We start from the raw sequence: 17,671 nt of genomic DNA, 5'->3' as shown, positions 1-17,671 counted from the left end.
CGCGTGCCACTGCGCCTCCGCCTCTCCGACGCCGCGATCGTCATCGCAATCATTTCCTTCCTGGACGTTCCGCGACGGTCGCTCGGTCGGTAACGCGAACGCAACGATGGCAGACGAAACGGACATGCCGTCATACGGCGGCGAAAAAGAGGGTCTTATGGACCCCGCGTGGGAACGCCAGCAGCGCAAGGTGAGCGGAGAAGAGGAAGAAAAAGATCGCGCGTGTGATCGCGCTTCGTTCGTTCGTTCGTTTCGTTTCGATAGACGTTTACCGCCTGGTGCAACTCTCACCTGCGCAAGAAGGGTCTCAAGATCGAGGAAATCGACGAGGGTTTTCGCGATGGACGCAATCTGCTCGCGCTGCTCGAAGTGATATCCGGCGAGGCGGTGCCGGCGCCCGATAAAGGCAAAATGCGCTTTCACAAAGTCGCCAACGTGAACAAGGCGCTCGCCTTCATCGCGTCCAAAGGCGTACGACTCGTTTCGATCGGCGCCGAAGGTGAAGATGAGGAAGGCGGGTGGGAGGGTCTAGGGTTTTAGTGTCTCTCTTTCTAGAAATTGTCGACGGGAATACGAAATTGACGCTCGGGATGATTTGGACGATCATTCTGCGCTTCGCCATTCAGGACATCTCCGTCGAAGGTGGGGCGCCCGTGTAGCCGGAATCGCGCGTTTCGTCGAAGTGGCCTCCCGTGCGGCCGGACGTTCTTCCGTGTCGCGCAACGATAATGACTGACCGCCTCTCTGACTGAATAATGGCCGGCTTTTTTCTCTTTTAGAGCTCTCGTCGAAAGAGGGTCTCCTCCTCTGGTGCCAACGCAAAACTCAACCGTACAAGAACGTGAACGTGCAGAATTTCCACATGAGGTAAAAAGGCCGCCCCGCCGCCATCGCGGCGCCACTTCTGGACTCTCCCCCTTAGTTTCAAAGATGGACTTGCCTTTTGCGCTCTCATTCATCGTCATCGACCCGAACTGATCGACTACAACTCACTGAGAAAGGTGATCTGTGTCCTACGTACTCGTTTTGTCGCGACTCATCGCGACGCGTCTGCGCAGAGCAATCCGCTCGAGAATCTAAAGACGGCGTTCGAAGTCGCTGAAAAAGAGTTGGACATTCCTCAAATGTTGGACCCGGAAGGTTAGGGAAAGGGAAGAAAGGGGGAGCCCTTGTTTGACTGTGCTTCGCTATTTTAGACATCGTCGCTACGACGAAGCCTGACGAACGTGCTATTATGACCTACGTTTCGTCGTATTACCACGCGTTTTCGGCTGGCCAAGCGGTGGGTTCAATCAAATAGACTTTGATATATTGGGGGTGAGAGCGATGTGTATCGATGTAATCGCATTAGGCTGAGACGGCGGCGAAACGTATTGGAAAAGTGCTCCAGGTCAATCAAGAGAACGAACGATTGATGGAAGAATATGAAAGCTTAGCTAGCAACGTAAGTTTTTACTTTGATCTAGCTAAATGGAAATCACTATTTATTTATTTATTTATATAGCTTTTGGAATGGATCCAAGAGAAAATGCAGTGGCTTGCTGATCGTTCTTCGCAGCCGACTCTCGTCGACACACAGGTACGATTTGAATAGTTTCTGTGAAAATGCTACTATTGTTATTTTCTTTTCAAGGACAAGCTCGAGTCGTTCCGCGGCTACCGCGTGACGGAGAAGCCACCCAAAGCAGAAGAAAAGGGCCGACTGGAAACAAATTTCAATACGATTCAAACTCGACTAAGACTAAGCAAACGTCCACCTTTCATGCCAACGGAGGGTCGACTCGTCAGCGTAAGTATCTCAGAGCGAACCGCACGAGATCGATGAACGTGTGCTTTTTTTTTCTTAGGATATAGCCAGCGCTTGGAGACGTTTGGAAGCGTCGGAGAAAACATATGAAGAGTTTCTGTTGAGCGAATTGAGAAGGTATGTCTAACTTTCCCGGTGCGATCTTTCTGAAGTACGTTTGATATATAGACTTGAACGTCTCGAACATTTGGCTGCCAAGTTCAACCACAAGGCTGATATACACGAGAGCTGGACGTCTGGAAAGGAGGAGACGCTTCAGGCCGATGACATCGAAGGAGCCAATCTCGCTTCCGTTCTTGTATGCAAACGTACAGAAAGTCGACTTGTCCTGTCGACGAATGCTTATTTCTCAGGCGTTGATCAAGCAACACGAAGCGTTCGAGAGTGACTTGAAAGCTCATCAGGACAGAGTCGAACAGCTGATGGGCATTGCTAAAGAATTGAAGTAAGACAACGCATTTTCCGCTCATGGCTCAGATTCACTTGTCTACTTACAGCGAGTTGAATTACAGCAATGCTGATCAAGTCAACGCTAGATGTCAGGTAGAGGCGCTCCTTGCTGTATATATATAGTAGCAGTACTATATTTGGGATGTGTGTAGGAAATTAGTGATCAGTGGACGAGACTTGGCGAGTTCTCCACTCAACGAAGACAGACGTTAGAAGAGGCCAAGACTCTCCAGGAACGCTTGGATGAGCTTCGATTAGATTTCGCGAAGAAAGCTGCTGTAATTGTCGCAATAAGCTTATCGGAGGGATCTCACGCTCGATTTTCGTAGCCCTTCAACAATTGGATGGATTCGGCGAAGGAGGACTTGATGGACATGTTCAGCGTGCATTCCGTGCAAGAAATCAAAGTAGGAATCGTCAATTGAAAAAATATTTAAGTTTTTCTAGCGCAGTTGCTTCCTACTAGGATTTACAAGCGGCTCACATTCAGTTCACGGAGAACATGCAGCAAGCTCAGGCCGAGTACGATTCTCTCATGGCAATTGCAAGCCAAATTAGTGAAATCGCCGGATCGTCGTTCAATCCGTACACAACGTTGACGCCCGAAGTAAGACGGGGGAGAGGATGGCTTAGACTAAGAGGTGAGAGCGTTTTATTCGCTTAGGATGTGTCGGACAAGTGGGAAGAAGTGCAAGGTCTTGTTCCTCAGCGCCATGCCATACTTCAGAAAGAAGAAGAGAGACAGATACGTAAGGAGCCAACCCGTCGCTCTTCCGATCCTACAGTACTACAGCCTTTTTCTCTTTCTGATAGAAAACGAGGATCTGCGCAAGGCGTTTGCTGCGGAAGCTAACGTTCTTGGACCCTGGATTGAAGCAACGAGTGAGCAGATAGCCAATTTGGGATTGCAAGTCGAAGGAACTCTTGAGGTAGGAGCTTAGTTGAGAAGGACGCCACGGTTTAAGCGCGGAGATGATTGGCACGATTTGTTTATTTTTGTAGAGTCAGCTTGCCGAGCTGCAACGCGTTAAAGAAGACGTCTTGGCTCACAAGGTTCAAGTTGATTCTCTCGAGCAAATCAATCAGGTAAATCTCTTTTTATTTGATTGACTATGCAACAGTCTCAACGGAACTCGTTCTTTTTCTATTACAGCAAGTTCAAGAGGCGCTCGTCTTTGACAATCCCCACACTGAATTCACCATGGATGTATGTGGGGGGGAGAGTACTGCGAGAGTCTCATTGGCACGCTTGCTCTTTGTTAGACGATTCGCGTGGGCTACGAGCAACTGCTCGCTGCTATTGGCCGCAATGTGAACGACATCGAAAATCAGGTGAATAAATACAAAGCTCTCTCTTAGAATAAGATTAATTTGGTAAATTCAAGATTCTCACTCGGGATTCGAAAGGCATCAGCGAAGAAAAAATGCAGGAGCTTCGTCAATCTTTCAACCATTTCGATAAGGTGCGATGTTGATTACCTTTGTATCTCCGTTTATACCAACAAAGTTCTGTGTGCGCAGGACAAGTCGGGCAAGCTCGACAAGAACGAATTCAAGGCGTGCCTTCTCAGCATCGGCTACAATCTTCATGGCGGCGTAAGAATTACACATTGATCATGTGTTTATTGTGGCGGGAAATTTTCTCCGTCGGTGGCAGGACAAAGAGGAATCTGACTTGGCACATCTGATGGGAATCGTTGATCCCAACGAGACCGGCTACGTGACGTTTGATGCGTTTGTCGATTTCATGACGAAAGAATCGACGGACGAGGATACGATGGAACAGGTCATGGAGTCGTTCAAAGTCCTCGCGGGAGACAAGGTACCAAGAGAAGAGAAAAAAACGCCTTCTGTCCTACTTTTCTCTCTCTCGCTAGCCCTACATCACGGCCGACGAGCTGAGACGTGATCTGCCAGCCGATCAAGCCGAGTATTGTATCGCTCGAATGTCTCCCTACGAGGGCCCCGACGCACCGGCCGGCGCTCTCGACTACCAGCTCTTCTCCACCGCTCTTTACGGACAGAGCGACCTCTGATGACGGAATATATTGACTCCGACTGATTGTTGTGTAGGTGAGATTTGTCGTTTTCGTCGTCGTCTTCGTTGTCGTGTATTGCTTTGCTTGCTTCTGCTGCTCGTGGACTGAATTTTTGGGTACGATGATGAATTTTTTGAGTGGCGCTCTTCGGAAGAAACATTTAGTTTGTACTGACGCGCTTTTGCGGACGCACACCGTATCACGTCTTTACTTTTATTGCCCTACTGTACAAAAGAGGAAGAGGAACCTGTCACGACTTGTTTTCGTCTAGCGAAACTGGCCAAACGTAAGAGTTCATGATTTAATCATGGTTCATTTGCTTACCTGACTGCAGTATGTAATCTTGCATTCGATTTGGCAATGCGGAGCTACCTGAGCACATCGCCTCTACAACTAGTAAGGTAAAGGTTTTGGAGACTAATCAATCATACAAAACAGGGCTACTACCTTTAGTGAGAAGTTGGATTGTTTTGACGTCTAGGCCCATGGGATTCAAAACGTAGGGTACCTTTGTTTCGATTATCTGGGGGCAAAATAGAACCGTCACTCCATTTCAGAATGGTCTGCTAGACTCACCTTGCTTTCTTCTTGATTAGATGCCTGCTTGTTGCGTTTCAATTTGAATTTCAACTGCCCACTTGACGTGGATCGCGACTTTTGGCTGTGAATGAGCTGGCGAAGGCGAAGCGTCGCAGCAATGAAATCATTCCGCACTTCCTTTTCCAATTGGAGAAGATCGCGTTCGGTGAGGAGATTGATCAGCACGTCAGACAGTTCCTTGACTTGAACTGACATCTCGTGATGCAAATCTCTCAATTCATCCAAAGCCATACCCCACAAGCCTAAGAAAAACATCAAGAAGCGTTTCCCCCTGGGAATACCACACTCGCCGTGAGAAGCTTTGTCCTCGTCGAATTCAGACGAAGTCGATTGGCGCGATTCTGCACCAGGCGATCGCTGGCGATCGTCAGGCTGAGCATTATCACTAGAACTAGCACCATTACCAACAACGGGCACCGGATAGCGACCATGAAACTTATAGAATGACTCCCAGTAAGCGCTCATTATTTCCATCTGATTGTCAACGGACTTTCTCTGAGAACGACGTCTAGGTCGAACGTGGTGATTATCACTGCCTGTACCAGTTTCTGGTTCAGGTGATATTCGTTTCACAGCGCCTTGGAGCACTGACAAGACGGCATTCTTTGCCTGTCTACTCGTCGATGTTCCGGCACCAAGGACTTTGTCCGTGAAGCCGTACTCGATTGCTGAAGTCATTCCTGATTCCACGAGCGAATCGGATCCCTTGGCTCCGGCTAGCGAATGCAGCCTGGACACAGGTACGACGTCTATTGATTCTTCTTCTTTCTCCACTTTCGCTTTGACGTCTCTATTGACGCGGCGATGTTCTAATGACTTGGAGTGGATTCGCGACCGCAGCCACGCCCATTGCGAAGACAACGGTGTTTCTACGCTTGCGCTGATCTTCGTTGTCAGTCGCCTGCGAGGAAAGGAAAGGAGAGACGAGAGTAGACGTGCGTCTCTGACTGTTGTTGAGTTTACTACCGTTTATCTTTGACCGTTGGATGATCGGCTAGCGGCTTTGGCGTACTTTTTGACTCGCTAGTGAGATCGGGCGAAGTGAAAGCGCGCTCGATCGCCTCAGAGCAGTCAGCCATTCAATCGAAGATTCAACGAAGGCCAAATTAGATTTATAAAAAATCAGTAACTTGGATCAAATGCAGCATTCCGTTGGAGAACAGCGAAGAAGTCTCATACGGCCGCATACGGGGTGCTTCTGCCAAACTTAACGCGCGTGACGTTAGAATCTTTTACCCTGTTTTATGAGTTTTATCACGGATAGTAGAGTATACTCTACTATCCGTGGTTCTATGCACTGCCCAACAACACAGCGCAACAGCTCAGCGCAACACAGACAGTATTGAAAAATGCCTCGATCAGCCTCAGCAATAAACAAAAAAGCAACGTTCTTGGTGACCAGTCTGGCGTTTCCTTATTCACGAACCCAAACACGATGAAGAGTATTGTGATGGTTGTTGTTTGGAAAATCATCGCATTCAAACCGGTTATAGGAGGGTGCAATGCCCCAGTGATAGGTATCACCCTTCCAAAATGGGAAATCTGTAAATCCCGGTGTCTTACTATTGGTAGCCCATAGGTTAGCTGTGGCGGCGGGCAAATGCGCGCCGTGTTCAGGCATGGTAGTGAATCCGCTTCTATAGAGTTGAAAATCAAATAAAGTTCATTCATTCTATTCATCTTAATTAATTACTTCCAATCAGAGATTGCGAATCCCGTCGTAGGCAGTTTGAATGATATTCCTGTTTCTCGTTGTAAAGTGCATAACTCTGTTGTGATGACTCGACGTACAAAAGAAGCGCAGCTCTTGAGCCCACCTTGAATAAAATAAAAGAGAGTAAGAGTAACATATTTCCCAGTAAAGTACCGCAACGTACCCGGGAGAAATGTTATAGGCGTTCAAGAGTTGGTGAGAATAGCCATCGGGATCGGTTGGGAGATCCTGTACGACAGGAAAATTGTCGCCGCCTCTGTGCTTGTACGCGTACAGCAGCATCCATCCTCCGCCTTCGGTTTCCATGTCACAGTAGGCCTGTAAGAGGACGAATAAATAGTTGTTTTGATTACTACGTGTGTGCTATCCACCTGAAACGGCTTTTTGGCACCGGGAGGTCGAATCCAGTAAACGGCGCTGGCTCTGGGACTTCCGAAACGAAGAAGATTTTTGCACGACGTCGCTGGATTGGAGATGGTGCCGAGGTCCGCTCCAAAACAGGGACCGTAGGCAAATACGCTGCTCGCTGCTGCAAGCGCAAACGCACACGCGAAGATAAACAGATTCATGCGTTCCTTATTTGCAACAACAGGAGTAGTCAACGATTTCTTGCCAACAATGAGACTGCACAAATGTACACAAACCGTTGGCTTTTATGCATGACGAGTTCAAAAATTCGCTTCCTATTTGCGTCATTTGTGGTTTCTTTTGTGCGCTGCATTGAGAAAACAAATGTCATCGTTGGCAATAAACAAACGTAGGCGTTGTTTCCGAGCGTGGGCTGGTCGCGATGGGCGTTTTTGAAGAAAATCTGCTGCAGAGCCTAGTTGAGAGCGAGAGGAACTATTTCTTGCTCATCTGTAGCTCTTCTTTTTCGGGCTGGAAATTACCACCACATGTAAGGCAAACGGCGCCGTTGACAACAAAGAAACTTGGAAGTTGTTAAAGGAATCTGCTGCAAAGCCTACTCTGATCCAAGTCGAGAGCAAGAATGAGATTGTGATAATCTACCCCAAACCGTCGGCTTCTATGCACGATTTAATGTACGTTGGCTTCCTTTTGCGTCATTTGCGCACCATCAAAGACAACGATATCTTTTACGAGCGTGGGCAGATCGGAAGCAAAACGCTGCATAACTTGGGGAAATGTCGCAGAGTGCGCGTCGACTGTTCGTTCCGCCTTCTGTCTTGCCTCGCGTTCCACTTCAAGAGATCCTCCTCAGATTTCGATTTCAGGCGAGAATCGAGTCTCATTAATTTATTGAAGTGGTTTCTCAGGCACGAGATGAGGAGACACTCTGGTTGTGTAGTAGCCGTGGATTGGACCGTTTCCTGCTACGGAAAAGCAACGACGAAAGCATCATAAATTGACAAGTTGGGACGTCTGACCTCTCGCGTTCGTCCGTTTGCTACAAAGTCAACGAATCCATCAAACGTCACATAGCCCGTTTAAAGCCTTTGCAGGAGGAAAGGTATGAGAATGAAGTGCAGAAAATTCCGCCTCTTTTTGAGCCCTACATCACAGCTGAAGAACTACGAAATCAGGGCCCGGTGCTCTTGACTATCAGCCCCTTCTACCACTCTTTGCGGGCGGGTAGATTTCCGGAGGCAGTGTCGATGACCTACAGAATTCCCGCCAGTTCCCAATCGTTTACGGTGCCGTGAATCTATACTTTCAGTTTCCTTCTGCGCGAATGTCGTTCGACGAAGTCGTCGAAGCCGCTTCGGAGGTGGGATAGCACTTGCAGGTCAAACCCGAGCAAATCGAAACCGTTATAGGACCAAATATGCCCGATCTGCTTCGAGCCGTGGTCGAGCTCAGGAAATCATCGTCTCGCCTCGCTAAAGTGCGGACATCTATTCGGAGAAAGGTACTAAAGGCTCAAACTCACGCCTCTGACACAATTTTTATCCAATGTATAGATGCATTAGGCGATGGATCAAGGGTACACGGAAAGAATGTCCGCAGTGCAATGCGTCGGCAAAGAAGCACGACATTCGCGTTCTGTACGCCCAGTCGGTTGTTGTTCAAGACGATCAAGGCAAAGCGAAGCTGGAGGAGGATCTCGAAGTGGAACGCGAGGCAAGACAAAAGGCGGAACGAAACGAAGCACAGGCGAGACTCGAGTGCCAATTATTAAAGTCCGAGCTGATGAAAGTGAAAGCGAGCGTTTCTCAGCAGCCGAAAGTCAGGTATAAAACGACGCGAGACACTCTGATGGTGGAGTAGTAGAGTAGGACGTTTTTGTAGCCATGGAGTGGAGTTGCAGGGTCCCAGGGAAAAACAAGAAAGTGTCGAGGAGATGTTTAGGAAAAAGGCGTCGTCCGTTGTTGACGAGGTCAGATCGACACTTTCGTTGTTAGTCGATTCGTCTCATCTTCTCTTAGTCGGCTACTGCTCGTCAGTTGGATTTCTGTGCCTCAGCATCGGTGTTTGTCGTATCGAAAAGAGGAATCGGTAATAGTCAATTTGGAGTGTTAAAAGTAAGGAGGAAGAGGAGGAAGAGGCTGTTTTCCTACTTGAGGTCTCACTGATGTTCTGTCGTTGCAGGTCAGTCCTACGGCTATGGAACATAGCCAGTTCATCCCTGTTCATAATAAATTGATCAAAGATCTTCACGCTGGTCTCGAAAAGGAGTTGGTTTTGACTTGTTCGATGGATAAAACGATAAAAGTCACGAGTCTGCTAACAAACAGCGTCGTTCAAAGGTATATAGCTGATGATACTGAATGGACTTCACCTTGTGCACAGTTATTTCTTTTATTCTCATAGCTATTCTGTCTCAGCTCCCGCGTGGTCGTGTGCGTGGGACTGTCGCGAGGGTTGTTTTAATCGGTTTTATTGCGGTTTGCAAAACGGCGAAATTTTCGTTTTCGACACTCGTAATACGGAGCGGCCGCTTGGATTTTTTAAGCCGTTTTCAAGTCCTACTCCCGTCATTTCTCTCTCTCATATTCCGTCATGGAAACAGTAAGAAGGAATCTCGCCGAATTGAATAACAGAAAATTGATTATCTGTTTCAGTTTTGGCGCTGGCAGTCTTTTGGCTGTCGTGCCTAAAGATGTTCTTGCTCTTGGAACGGACGAAGAATCGCTGCGTTCTTTTTCTCCTCGTAGCTCTCGCCTGGCAACGCCGTCAGGTACTGCTGAATCACACGTGTTTTACTCCTACATTATCCGTTGATTTCTTCAGGATCCTGTTTCTCTTCTAGCTGTTATTACGATGAAATTCATCGTGGTCGTTGTTTGATTTCCATGAGACCTACGCCAGAAGTGCCGTTTGCCCAACATCTGGTTGGAGAGCCATATAACGCACATTACTAAGCCTGACTGACTTTTCTGTGTGTAGGTCTCTTCAGTTCCTGATGTTTCTCAGATTCAGGAACGGGATGACAGTATTCTCCGTCCGTCTGAAGAAATGGCTGAGCGGCGGAGTTGTCTGGTTCAGTTGGGTTCAAAGTGCACCGTCCTTTCGCGTTCCTGTCTGATGAAACGTCCCAACGAGTCTGACACCTTGTTTGCTGCCATCCCGAACGAAGACACGAAAGCGGTAAGAAGGCAAGGGTTGCTCAGTAACGTTTTCTTACTCTCTCTCTCTCTCTCTCTCTTTCAGGTCCACATCTGGAATACCAAGACCGATGCCCTTCATCAAAGACTAGACCCTTGCCAAAGCCCAATAATGCACGCAAAGCCATTTGACAGTCATCATCTAGCCACGCTGACTGGACGCGAACTAAACATATACGCATGGCACGGACAAAAGTAAGTACGAGAACGTAACGCCGGTCAATTCATACCCCACACTAAGTGTACAGCAAAAGATTTTCTACTTCAAATGCTCAAAACTCAGTATGTGTTCTGTTTGAACGCAGGTTATCATCATCCTTGCGATCCGGCGCCGTCGCTGTCGAATCTTTCAAGTCGGCGAAAATTTTCCTTGCCTTTTGACTTGCCTTCTCCTCGTGCTCAGGATCGAGGGTGAACCACAAGGCGACAGCGCATCGCTTTCCAGACGCAATTCCCGTCACGCCGTGATAGTGACCGCCGTCGAAGCCAACCAGTCGTCCGCACTTGGGTCGAACCGTCGTCTCAATCGTCAAATTCGTGTGCGCCCAGAAAAAGTCTCCGCCAACGAAGTCGTCGTTCAAGTAGAGTATGGCGCTGTAGTCGCGCCACGTGTAGGCGGGCGCCACCTTGGCGCACTCGCGTCCGCCGCGCCGTATGATGCAGTTGTCCGAATGAACGGGATGGCTCAGCTCGGTCGCCTCGCGCTCGTCTCCACGCAACTCCAGCGCCGTGCGACAGACGAGATGCGTGTACGTCAAGTAGAGCGTCCGATTCAGACGAAGCTGCTTCTCGACGAGAGCGCGACTCTTCTCGGCGGCGTCGAGATACAGCCGACTCGCGACGCGATCCAGTCGACCGTCGCGCGCCGATTCGGCAGCGTCGAGAATGTCGAGCCCCTCGAATTTCTCAAACGTCGTGTGCGGATGAGCGTTGGCGCCGTAGCCGTCGCCCGGCTGGGCGCCGACCTCGGCAAGCTTCACGAGTTGCTCGCAATTGCGCTCGGTAAGAAGACCTTCGGCGACGACGCGTTCGAGTTTCTCCTGTCCGGGCGGCGGCAGGAGAAGGATGACATCGTCGTCGACGGTGCGCTTGCCTGTCGATGCGTTGTCGTAGTCAATTGTCCAGTTGCTAGGCGATGCGTGATAGGAGTCGTCGCGAGTCGGAAGAGAAGCCTTCTTTTTGGGAATGGAGGATTGGCGTTCGGCCGAAGACCGAGCGGAAAACGGGCCAAGAGGCTCGTCGTCTTCTTCGACCGTTGTCGTCGTCGTGTCCGTTTCCGTTTCCGTCATTGGCGTTTGAGCCAATAGCTTCGCCTCTCGCCGTCGCTGTCGTATGTGCACGATTTCCTTTCTCGGTTTGACTCCAGGCCCAATCTTTGACTTATAAAAGACGATATTGCTCTGCATGACTTCGTCGTCGGGCTTGAGCTCAGCGTACAGAAGCGACGTCGCCAGGGCGTCTTGCACCAAGCCCAGCTTGAAATAGCAGAACTGTAAGTAATGATAATGCATGCGCTCGTATCCATCACGATCGGATAATCCCGTCTTGTAGCCGACGGCACCGTCGCTACAATTTAACCTACACCGCAGCAAGTCTTTGAACGCTCGACTGATGACGTCAATAAAGGACGACTTCTTCTTCTTTGACGAGGCGGCGGCGGCACTCTGTCGTGGAACAATTTGACACATGGCGTGACACAGGTCCACTTCGTGATAGTAAGCCTGAAGAGCGGCCTCAAATAGGCTGGCGCACTCCTTATAATCCTTCTTCTCATATCGGCTGACTCCCTTGAAATAGAGACTCAGATAATGACTTGGCTCCATGGAAACGGCGAATGTCGGCGAATAGCCGTCGGCCTTTTCGTAGAAGTCCAAATTACGATCCATCACCTTATCCTCGAAATTCGCTTCGACGTAAGTATGCGCCGCCTGGACGGCACGCTCGAGATTGCCAATACTATAGTAGCAAAATTGTAAATAATGATAGGCGGCGCGCGTTCGGTAGTCGTCGGCGCGTCGAAGAATTTCAATTGACCCCGCCCCCGCGCGACCGTCGCCGGCTTCGCCGTAACACGCCGAAGCGCAGTCGCTCATTTCGACGAGACTCGCTATCGTTTTCGGTTCGAAGTCGTCCGTCGCTTCGTTGATCGTCCACGGCTCGTTGCCGCATGTTTTGTAGCAGGCGACAAGGTCGTCTTTCCACGCGCTATAATCGGCGAGAGCGATTTCGAACGCGTCGATCGCCGCTTGCCATTCTGCGGCGTCGTAGTGTCGAACAGCGCGATCGTACGCCGACTCGCGCTGTTTGCCGGCAACGAGAAAAGGGAGCGAGAACAATAGCCAAATGACGACCGACATAAAGCGGTTTCGCCCACACTGCTGCAGGCGCCTAGCCGGGAAGTTCGTCTCTAATCACGTGACATCTACATGTTGCTGAATGTCTCAAAAGCCGATTTCCAATAGCGTGCAGACACCCGACAGCGTTGCCTCGGCTGACAGTATTGCCGGTGGCGTATTTTCAAACAAGCGGACTCCGCTGTCGGTCCCGTCCGGCGCTCGGCTCCAGTCGTTTCGATCGGAACGCGATTTGACGCTAGGCGGCAGCGCTCCACCGAAGCGACTCTTCAAGCCGAAAATTCCTATACGCAAGAAGCTCGAAATGCCAACGGCGGCGACGCAGGACGAAGCTGGAGGAAGCAAAGAAGGCGCGAAGGATAGTCCACATACGAAATCAAATCGAAGAGAAAAGGAGACGAGGAAAAGATCAAAGCGAGCGACCGAGACAACCGATGGTATCTTTTCGGCTGGCCCACGTACTGCATCGCGTCGAACAGACTCAAGAATACGAGATAGTATTGGCGGAGGTGGTGGTGGTAGTAGCGGAGATAGCAGTCAGAAAAGGGGAAGATTAACGGTTGGGGAGAAGATTGAGGATGGAATCGATGGCTGTAATTCGTTTTCCACTGCATACGCGATGGATATTGATGCTGATGCTGATGTCGATGTGGATGATGGCGATTGCCTTCATGATTTTCTCGTCCCTGTTCAGTTGCCTTTGTTATCATCACTACGACGTCTTGAAAAAGGAGATATGAAGGTAGGGGAGGAATCAGACGACGTTAGAATCAAAGAGGAACCAAACGATGAGAATAATACCATGAAGGCATGTGCAGAGAAGATTGACCTAGCAACGCAAACTGTTGTTCCACCGATGCCAATAGTTAAGAAACGAATTCATCCAGGCGATCTATTTTCTGTCGAGGAATCGTCTCGAAAGCGAGACATTTTCTTTCAGTTTCCACATGCATTGCCAAATGAGACAGTAGCAGAAGATGACAATACCTTTAAGACTTTATCAAGTGGACGCGTGGGAAAGCTGGCAGTTCACAAATGTGGTCGAATTGAATTAAAAATGGGCGGAAGTGGAGTCTCTTTTGATTTAGGCATGGGATCGTCATGTGGTTTTCTTCAAGAAGTTTCTTCCATTGACGAAGATGAGCAGAAGACTTCTCATTTGACGACTTTTGGACAAACGTCCCACAGAGTTGTCTGCATGCCTCGACTACATTCTCATACGGACGCGACGCAATAATTTAACAGAATTTAATTTTGGAACTTCACTTAGCGCGCGTTAACGCTCTAACGTCTTTGTTTAAAAATCCGATGGCGGCCGATTCGACGTCTTCGAGTCGTCGCGAATCGCTTAGCGAACTGTGGTTTAATCGCGATGACGTTAAGCGTCACTTGGAAGCGCTTGGCTACGGAAACATCGACGGCGACGTGCTGGAATCGTTCAAAAACGGTATCCCACGTTCTAGAAACCGCGCAATGCGTCTGTCTAGAACTGTGTTTAGATCTCGAGAAGCTTGTCTTGACAGAATCCGTTTCGTCGACGACCGCGAAATCGTCGCCCGAAAGCACAAAATCATCTCTGGGTACCTATTCATTATTAGTCATGACCGCTTCACCTCGTCTCTATCCGTGTACCCACTTTCAGAGCTTTGTGGGCAGAAGCCTAGGCCCGTAGTGCTAACGTCACTAACAGTAGATAGAGATAGTAGTATGCTATTTTCATCTTGTTAGAATCACCTGATGTTTTCGGTCGGCAGAAGACTAGAAAAGCCGTGTTTTCTGTGGTAAAGAGATTCTTCTGTTTGCTCGCTGCATAAATCACTTAGTGTTTGTCTGACTGCTCAGGTCGTCGACGAAAATCGACGTCCCATCGTTCCTCCTCATATGGAAATTCAGGGCGACGCGTCGTTCGTCAGTATCGAAGAATCGTCGTCGCCGTCGTCGCCGCGTGCTGAAAGCGTTCGCGATCGTCCACGCCGTTGCGTGCGAAAAGTTCTACGGTTTGGCTACTAGTGCCTTGGGGGATCGCTCACTTCTTCTCATGCGAGTCCTATCACAGAAAGAGAGAATCTCTGCGAGAGTCTCTTAGTGAGACGTCAGCAAACATTAGTCGCGGTAATGCAGTCTACCTTATGGTCATTGTGAAGAGACTCGACTGTTTCGTATGTAGAGACATCAGACGAAAGCAGTCAATGTCAGAGTGAATCTCGTCCTGATTCGGTATTTGTGTATTTTCAATACGACTGGTTTTGACATTTTCATGTTTTCAAGGCTTCTGCGAAAGCGAGAGCTCCGCTTTGCCCTCCCTCTTGTAAGTCGGTACGCTTATTGTACGCCTCTGCCTCGCAATTGTTCTCACATGCAGTCATTCGTCCTGTTAACAATGGGAGAGAGCCGGGGAGGATACGCCGATGCGATCCCGTCCGATTGTCGGTGAAAAACGACGTCGCCGTTCTCTCCTAACGACGCGTCTTTGCGTTTAGGTATCACGAATATCGCGAACAGTGGTCCCAGTGCCCGTTGCCCGGCGAAAACGGTCACAATCATTTGCGATGGGCCCTGAAGGTGAACATGCCGCGCGACGTTGACTTACGCTATATCCGTTCGTGTAGGAGCACTTCGAAAGAGGACATTCTCGACTTTCTACGCATGTAAGTTGGACTCGTTCATTGTCTTTTTTTATTGACAATTTTTTTTCAGCGCCAACATCAAATTTCCCCGCCAAATGCCTACGTTCCGCCTCCCGACAAGAAGCGCCAGTCGCTTCGATGGGCCGTAAGGCAAGCACTCGCAAAACACTAGAGGGTGACAGCTAGTAAGAAATTGACTTGGTGTAATAGCACAGACAATAATATAGAGTAGTGAAATGAGCGTCCCAGTTAGCTTAGCTACTCCACTCGTTCGTCTCGTCACTTCTCGTCCCCGTCCCCGTTTATTTTCTCCATTGCCCTCATCAGCACGTCGACTTGCGACTTGATACCGAGCGCAACGTTCTTGACTTTGTCGAGACTGTTCAGCACTTCGATGCTTTCCGTATACGGATTGTAGCGAACGGTGAACGCTTTTGGTATCGTAGCGGCAAACGCCCTATTGAAAGAGACTATGAGACTTGCGCGGAGAGCCCACCACGTTCACCTCATTTTTTCCAGCGCACTTTCAAAGCTCTCTGTGTAATAGTACAATGGCTGATATTTAGTCACAGGGTACTCCTGCTCAGCAGTTGAGGGAGGATCGAATGGGACACGCTTTGGCGTGTCACTCTCAATGGAGTACTGGAATAAAGAAAAGAAAACTGTGAGCGGTGATTGCACTGCTGGCAAATTGACGTGCCTCCAATTCCCCAAAAGATGACAGCAAACCAGCCCCATATGCTTTCATCTTTCCCAGCTGCTTGCACAATCCGAATTCAATTGTGAACCAGTAGCACTGGATAATAATAAGTAACTCGTTTCGTGTTTTTTTTCCCCCAGTAGTATACTTACAGTTGCCAGTTTCTTTATATAGTCATCCGACGCTCCAATGGAAGCAAGACCAATTTCCTATTCACGTCTCTTGATGAGGTTGGCACCAACGTCGTCAAACTAACCTGGGAGAATTCGGCGAAGGCCGGATTGGCAAAAAGAGGAGCGTGACCCAACAGCTCGTGGCACACGTCTCTGGAGCCAATAGAATACATCTCATGTATACAATGATCGTCGTCCTCTTACGGCTCAGGCGTATACTTCGGTTTCGATCCGTGACGAATGTACTGGGTCGAGTGGAAGACACGAAACGCTAGACCGGCAAGAAAGTCGCGCGACGACAGGAGCCCTGCAACGGGGCGCAGTTGGAAGCCCGTGCAGCCTAGGGAAAGACAAAGGGTTAGCCACAAGGTTGTCTCAACATTGTGTCCCTCTACTCTTTAGAAAATTGGAGACGTCTTCCAGTTGGGGAATGTTATCTTCCCTAGGAAAGATTCTAAAGTCTCTCTCTTGATTGTGCAAGGGTTTCTTCTGTTCACCTGTAGCCGCACTGTTCTTCCAGTAGTGGAAATACGGACGTGTGTTCTTTGCACGCGTGCGTGGGAAAGAGTTTCTTTAGTCCATTGTACACCGTGCCCCTTAGCAGAACGACGTCACTACGAGTTAGACAAAGACAAAGACTCACCAAGTTTTGATCTCATCTTCTGTATAGGTAACTCTTGGAATGGGTTCGCCACTGAAGCAGAGAGAAAGGTAATACGAGATACTCTTTTTGCTCTTACGTTTACTGTCTATATTTAATAGCGATGTCAGCGAATTCCTTCCTTCGAGCTCGATAGACAGGATCCGTGAAACCCTAACAAGTGCTTGACGACAAGGGCTTGATAGACGCGTCATTGTCTTACAGGATGATCGGCGTCCAGCTCCCCGCCTTCTGATCCGCCGTATTGGAGAATGTGATTGGCAAATTTATCCAAATCGGAAATTTTTCGAGGAAACCAAGGAACTGAGAGAGAGAGAAAAGAAACTGAGTTTTAAAAATGCAGTGGCGTCTTCGCAACCTGAATCTGCCGGCGAATCGTCCGGATTTTCAGTGCACACTCTCACATTGGTGGCATGCTTCTCGAGACATTCGACGAGTCTGCTCAACTTGGCGCTATCGCAGTCGATGCACTCAACAAAGAAATCGTAGCAGTCCGACGATGTTTTCGACGGTCGTGATTCAATGTGCTCCATATTTATTTTTAATTCCTGCAAACACGCCCCCGCCACGCCCACGTTGCGCTTCCTTTTGCTGTTCTCCGCTCTAATCTACTCACTTCAAACGGTTTCAAGGCGTTTGCTAGCGATCCGATTGAATGGGCCAATGAGAACATGAGCGCCGTCTTCGCTGGCTTGTCGTTTTTCGACGCTACGTCGTTGGTAGACGACGAAAAGTGCCCGTCTTTTTGCTTTAGGTAGTCATTGGTAAATTTCAAAGCTGGAAAAGCAATTCCTATACCATTTTCGGTCGTTTAGAGGGCGACTGCTCCATTTACGTCGGTTGCGCGGACCTGGCTCGTGACGTCACGCGATGACAATCACATGACACGCAAGAATTTTCGTTCCATGTGTTAGCAAATCACACTCGTTTTCAATCAATATTAAGTACTTTACTTTTGCTTGGAAAAAACTGTAAAAATG

General features: G+C 48.9%; 7 protein-coding genes and 1 pseudogene across 8 annotated transcripts; 4 read left to right on the top strand and 4 right to left on the bottom strand.

Moving 5' to 3' along the window:
* Positions 1-28: 28 nt before the first annotated feature.
* On the top strand, positions 29-4,470 carry LOC136188896 (alpha-actinin-like). Its single transcript, XM_065976704.1, has 26 exons — positions 29-190; positions 265-499; positions 556-642; positions 780-867; positions 923-1,001; positions 1,059-1,140; positions 1,197-1,282; positions 1,352-1,444; positions 1,505-1,579; positions 1,634-1,789; positions 1,848-1,924; positions 1,976-2,105; positions 2,161-2,252; positions 2,305-2,350; positions 2,410-2,535; positions 2,587-2,664; positions 2,724-2,864; positions 2,922-3,006; positions 3,071-3,186; positions 3,260-3,343; positions 3,411-3,464; positions 3,521-3,589; positions 3,643-3,720; positions 3,779-3,853; positions 3,915-4,079; positions 4,135-4,470. Exons 1-26 carry the CDS (start codon positions 107-109, stop codon positions 4,291-4,293), a joined length of 2,640 nt encoding a protein of 879 aa, XP_065832776.1. The 5' UTR covers positions 29-106; the 3' UTR covers positions 4,294-4,470.
* LOC136188905 (uncharacterized) lies at positions 3,340-6,035 on the bottom strand. 2 transcript variants are annotated; one of them, XM_065976717.1, is made up of 6 exons: positions 5,863-6,035; positions 5,187-5,797; positions 4,873-5,138; positions 4,744-4,819; positions 4,621-4,689; positions 3,340-4,572 (listed from the first exon to the last, which is right to left on the bottom strand). In XM_065976717.1, exons 1-6 carry the CDS (start codon positions 5,973-5,975, stop codon positions 4,547-4,549), a joined length of 1,161 nt encoding a protein of 386 aa, XP_065832789.1. In that variant the 5' UTR covers positions 5,976-6,035; the 3' UTR covers positions 3,340-4,546. The 2 variants fall into 2 exon arrangements, with proteins under 2 accessions (XP_065832789.1, XP_065832788.1); XM_065976716.1 differs by having other exon boundaries at positions 4,873-5,797.
* Positions 6,036-6,124: 89 nt separating this feature from the next.
* LOC136188911 (uncharacterized) lies at positions 6,125-7,233 on the bottom strand (annotated as a pseudogene).
* Positions 7,234-7,761: 528 nt separating this feature from the next.
* Positions 7,762-10,706, top strand: LOC136188902 (E3 ubiquitin-protein ligase rfwd3.L-like). Its single transcript, XM_065976712.1, has 13 exons — positions 7,762-8,081; positions 8,135-8,339; positions 8,389-8,480; positions 8,533-8,802; positions 8,861-8,948; positions 8,998-9,093; positions 9,161-9,318; positions 9,383-9,580; positions 9,634-9,749; positions 9,803-9,903; positions 9,959-10,159; positions 10,223-10,371; positions 10,482-10,706. The coding sequence occupies exons 2-13, from the start codon at positions 8,304-8,306 to the stop codon at positions 10,555-10,557; spliced, it is 1,581 nt and encodes a 526-aa protein (XP_065832784.1). The 5' UTR covers positions 7,762-8,081; positions 8,135-8,303; the 3' UTR covers positions 10,558-10,706.
* Positions 10,576-12,533, bottom strand: LOC136189084 (prolyl 3-hydroxylase 2-like). The gene is made up of 2 exons (XM_065976928.1): positions 10,652-12,533; positions 10,576-10,613 (listed from the first exon to the last, which is right to left on the bottom strand). The coding sequence occupies exons 1-2, from the start codon at positions 12,531-12,533 to the stop codon at positions 10,576-10,578; spliced, it is 1,920 nt and encodes a 639-aa protein (XP_065833000.1).
* LOC136188907 (DNA-directed RNA polymerase III subunit RPC4-like) lies at positions 10,906-13,812 on the top strand. The gene is made up of 2 exons (XM_065976720.1): positions 10,906-11,668; positions 11,728-13,812. The coding sequence occupies exon 2, from the start codon at positions 12,613-12,615 to the stop codon at positions 13,765-13,767; it is 1,155 nt and encodes a 384-aa protein (XP_065832792.1). The 5' UTR covers positions 10,906-11,668; positions 11,728-12,612; the 3' UTR covers positions 13,768-13,812.
* On the top strand, positions 13,808-15,720 carry LOC136188908 (centriolar and ciliogenesis-associated protein HYLS1-like). Its single transcript, XM_065976721.1, has 11 exons — positions 13,808-13,977; positions 14,030-14,110; positions 14,259-14,311; positions 14,373-14,527; positions 14,587-14,642; positions 14,698-14,747; positions 14,799-14,838; positions 14,893-14,956; positions 15,011-15,092; positions 15,140-15,178; positions 15,228-15,720. The coding sequence occupies exons 1-11, from the start codon at positions 13,839-13,841 to the stop codon at positions 15,327-15,329; spliced, it is 861 nt and encodes a 286-aa protein (XP_065832793.1). The 5' UTR covers positions 13,808-13,838; the 3' UTR covers positions 15,330-15,720.
* LOC136188904 (phenylalanine-4-hydroxylase-like) lies at positions 15,180-17,644 on the bottom strand. Its single transcript, XM_065976715.1, has 14 exons — positions 17,490-17,644; positions 17,308-17,439; positions 17,050-17,239; positions 16,894-16,994; positions 16,777-16,844; positions 16,674-16,724; positions 16,528-16,626; positions 16,426-16,472; positions 16,235-16,370; positions 16,114-16,183; positions 16,010-16,066; positions 15,858-15,953; positions 15,663-15,799; positions 15,180-15,614 (listed from the first exon to the last, which is right to left on the bottom strand). Exons 1-14 carry the CDS (start codon positions 17,520-17,522, stop codon positions 15,437-15,439), a joined length of 1,395 nt encoding a protein of 464 aa, XP_065832787.1. The 5' UTR covers positions 17,523-17,644; the 3' UTR covers positions 15,180-15,436.
* Between the last annotated feature and the right edge of the window lie 27 nt (positions 17,645-17,671).

This window comes from Oscarella lobularis, chromosome 7 (assembly GCF_947507565.1).
Source record: "Oscarella lobularis chromosome 7, ooOscLobu1.1, whole genome shotgun sequence".
Classification (NCBI taxonomy): Eukaryota; Metazoa; Porifera; class Homoscleromorpha; order Homosclerophorida; family Oscarellidae; genus Oscarella; species Oscarella lobularis.
Note: the sequence above shows the minus strand (reverse complement) of the source record. Positions and strands in the feature narration are given on the sequence as shown.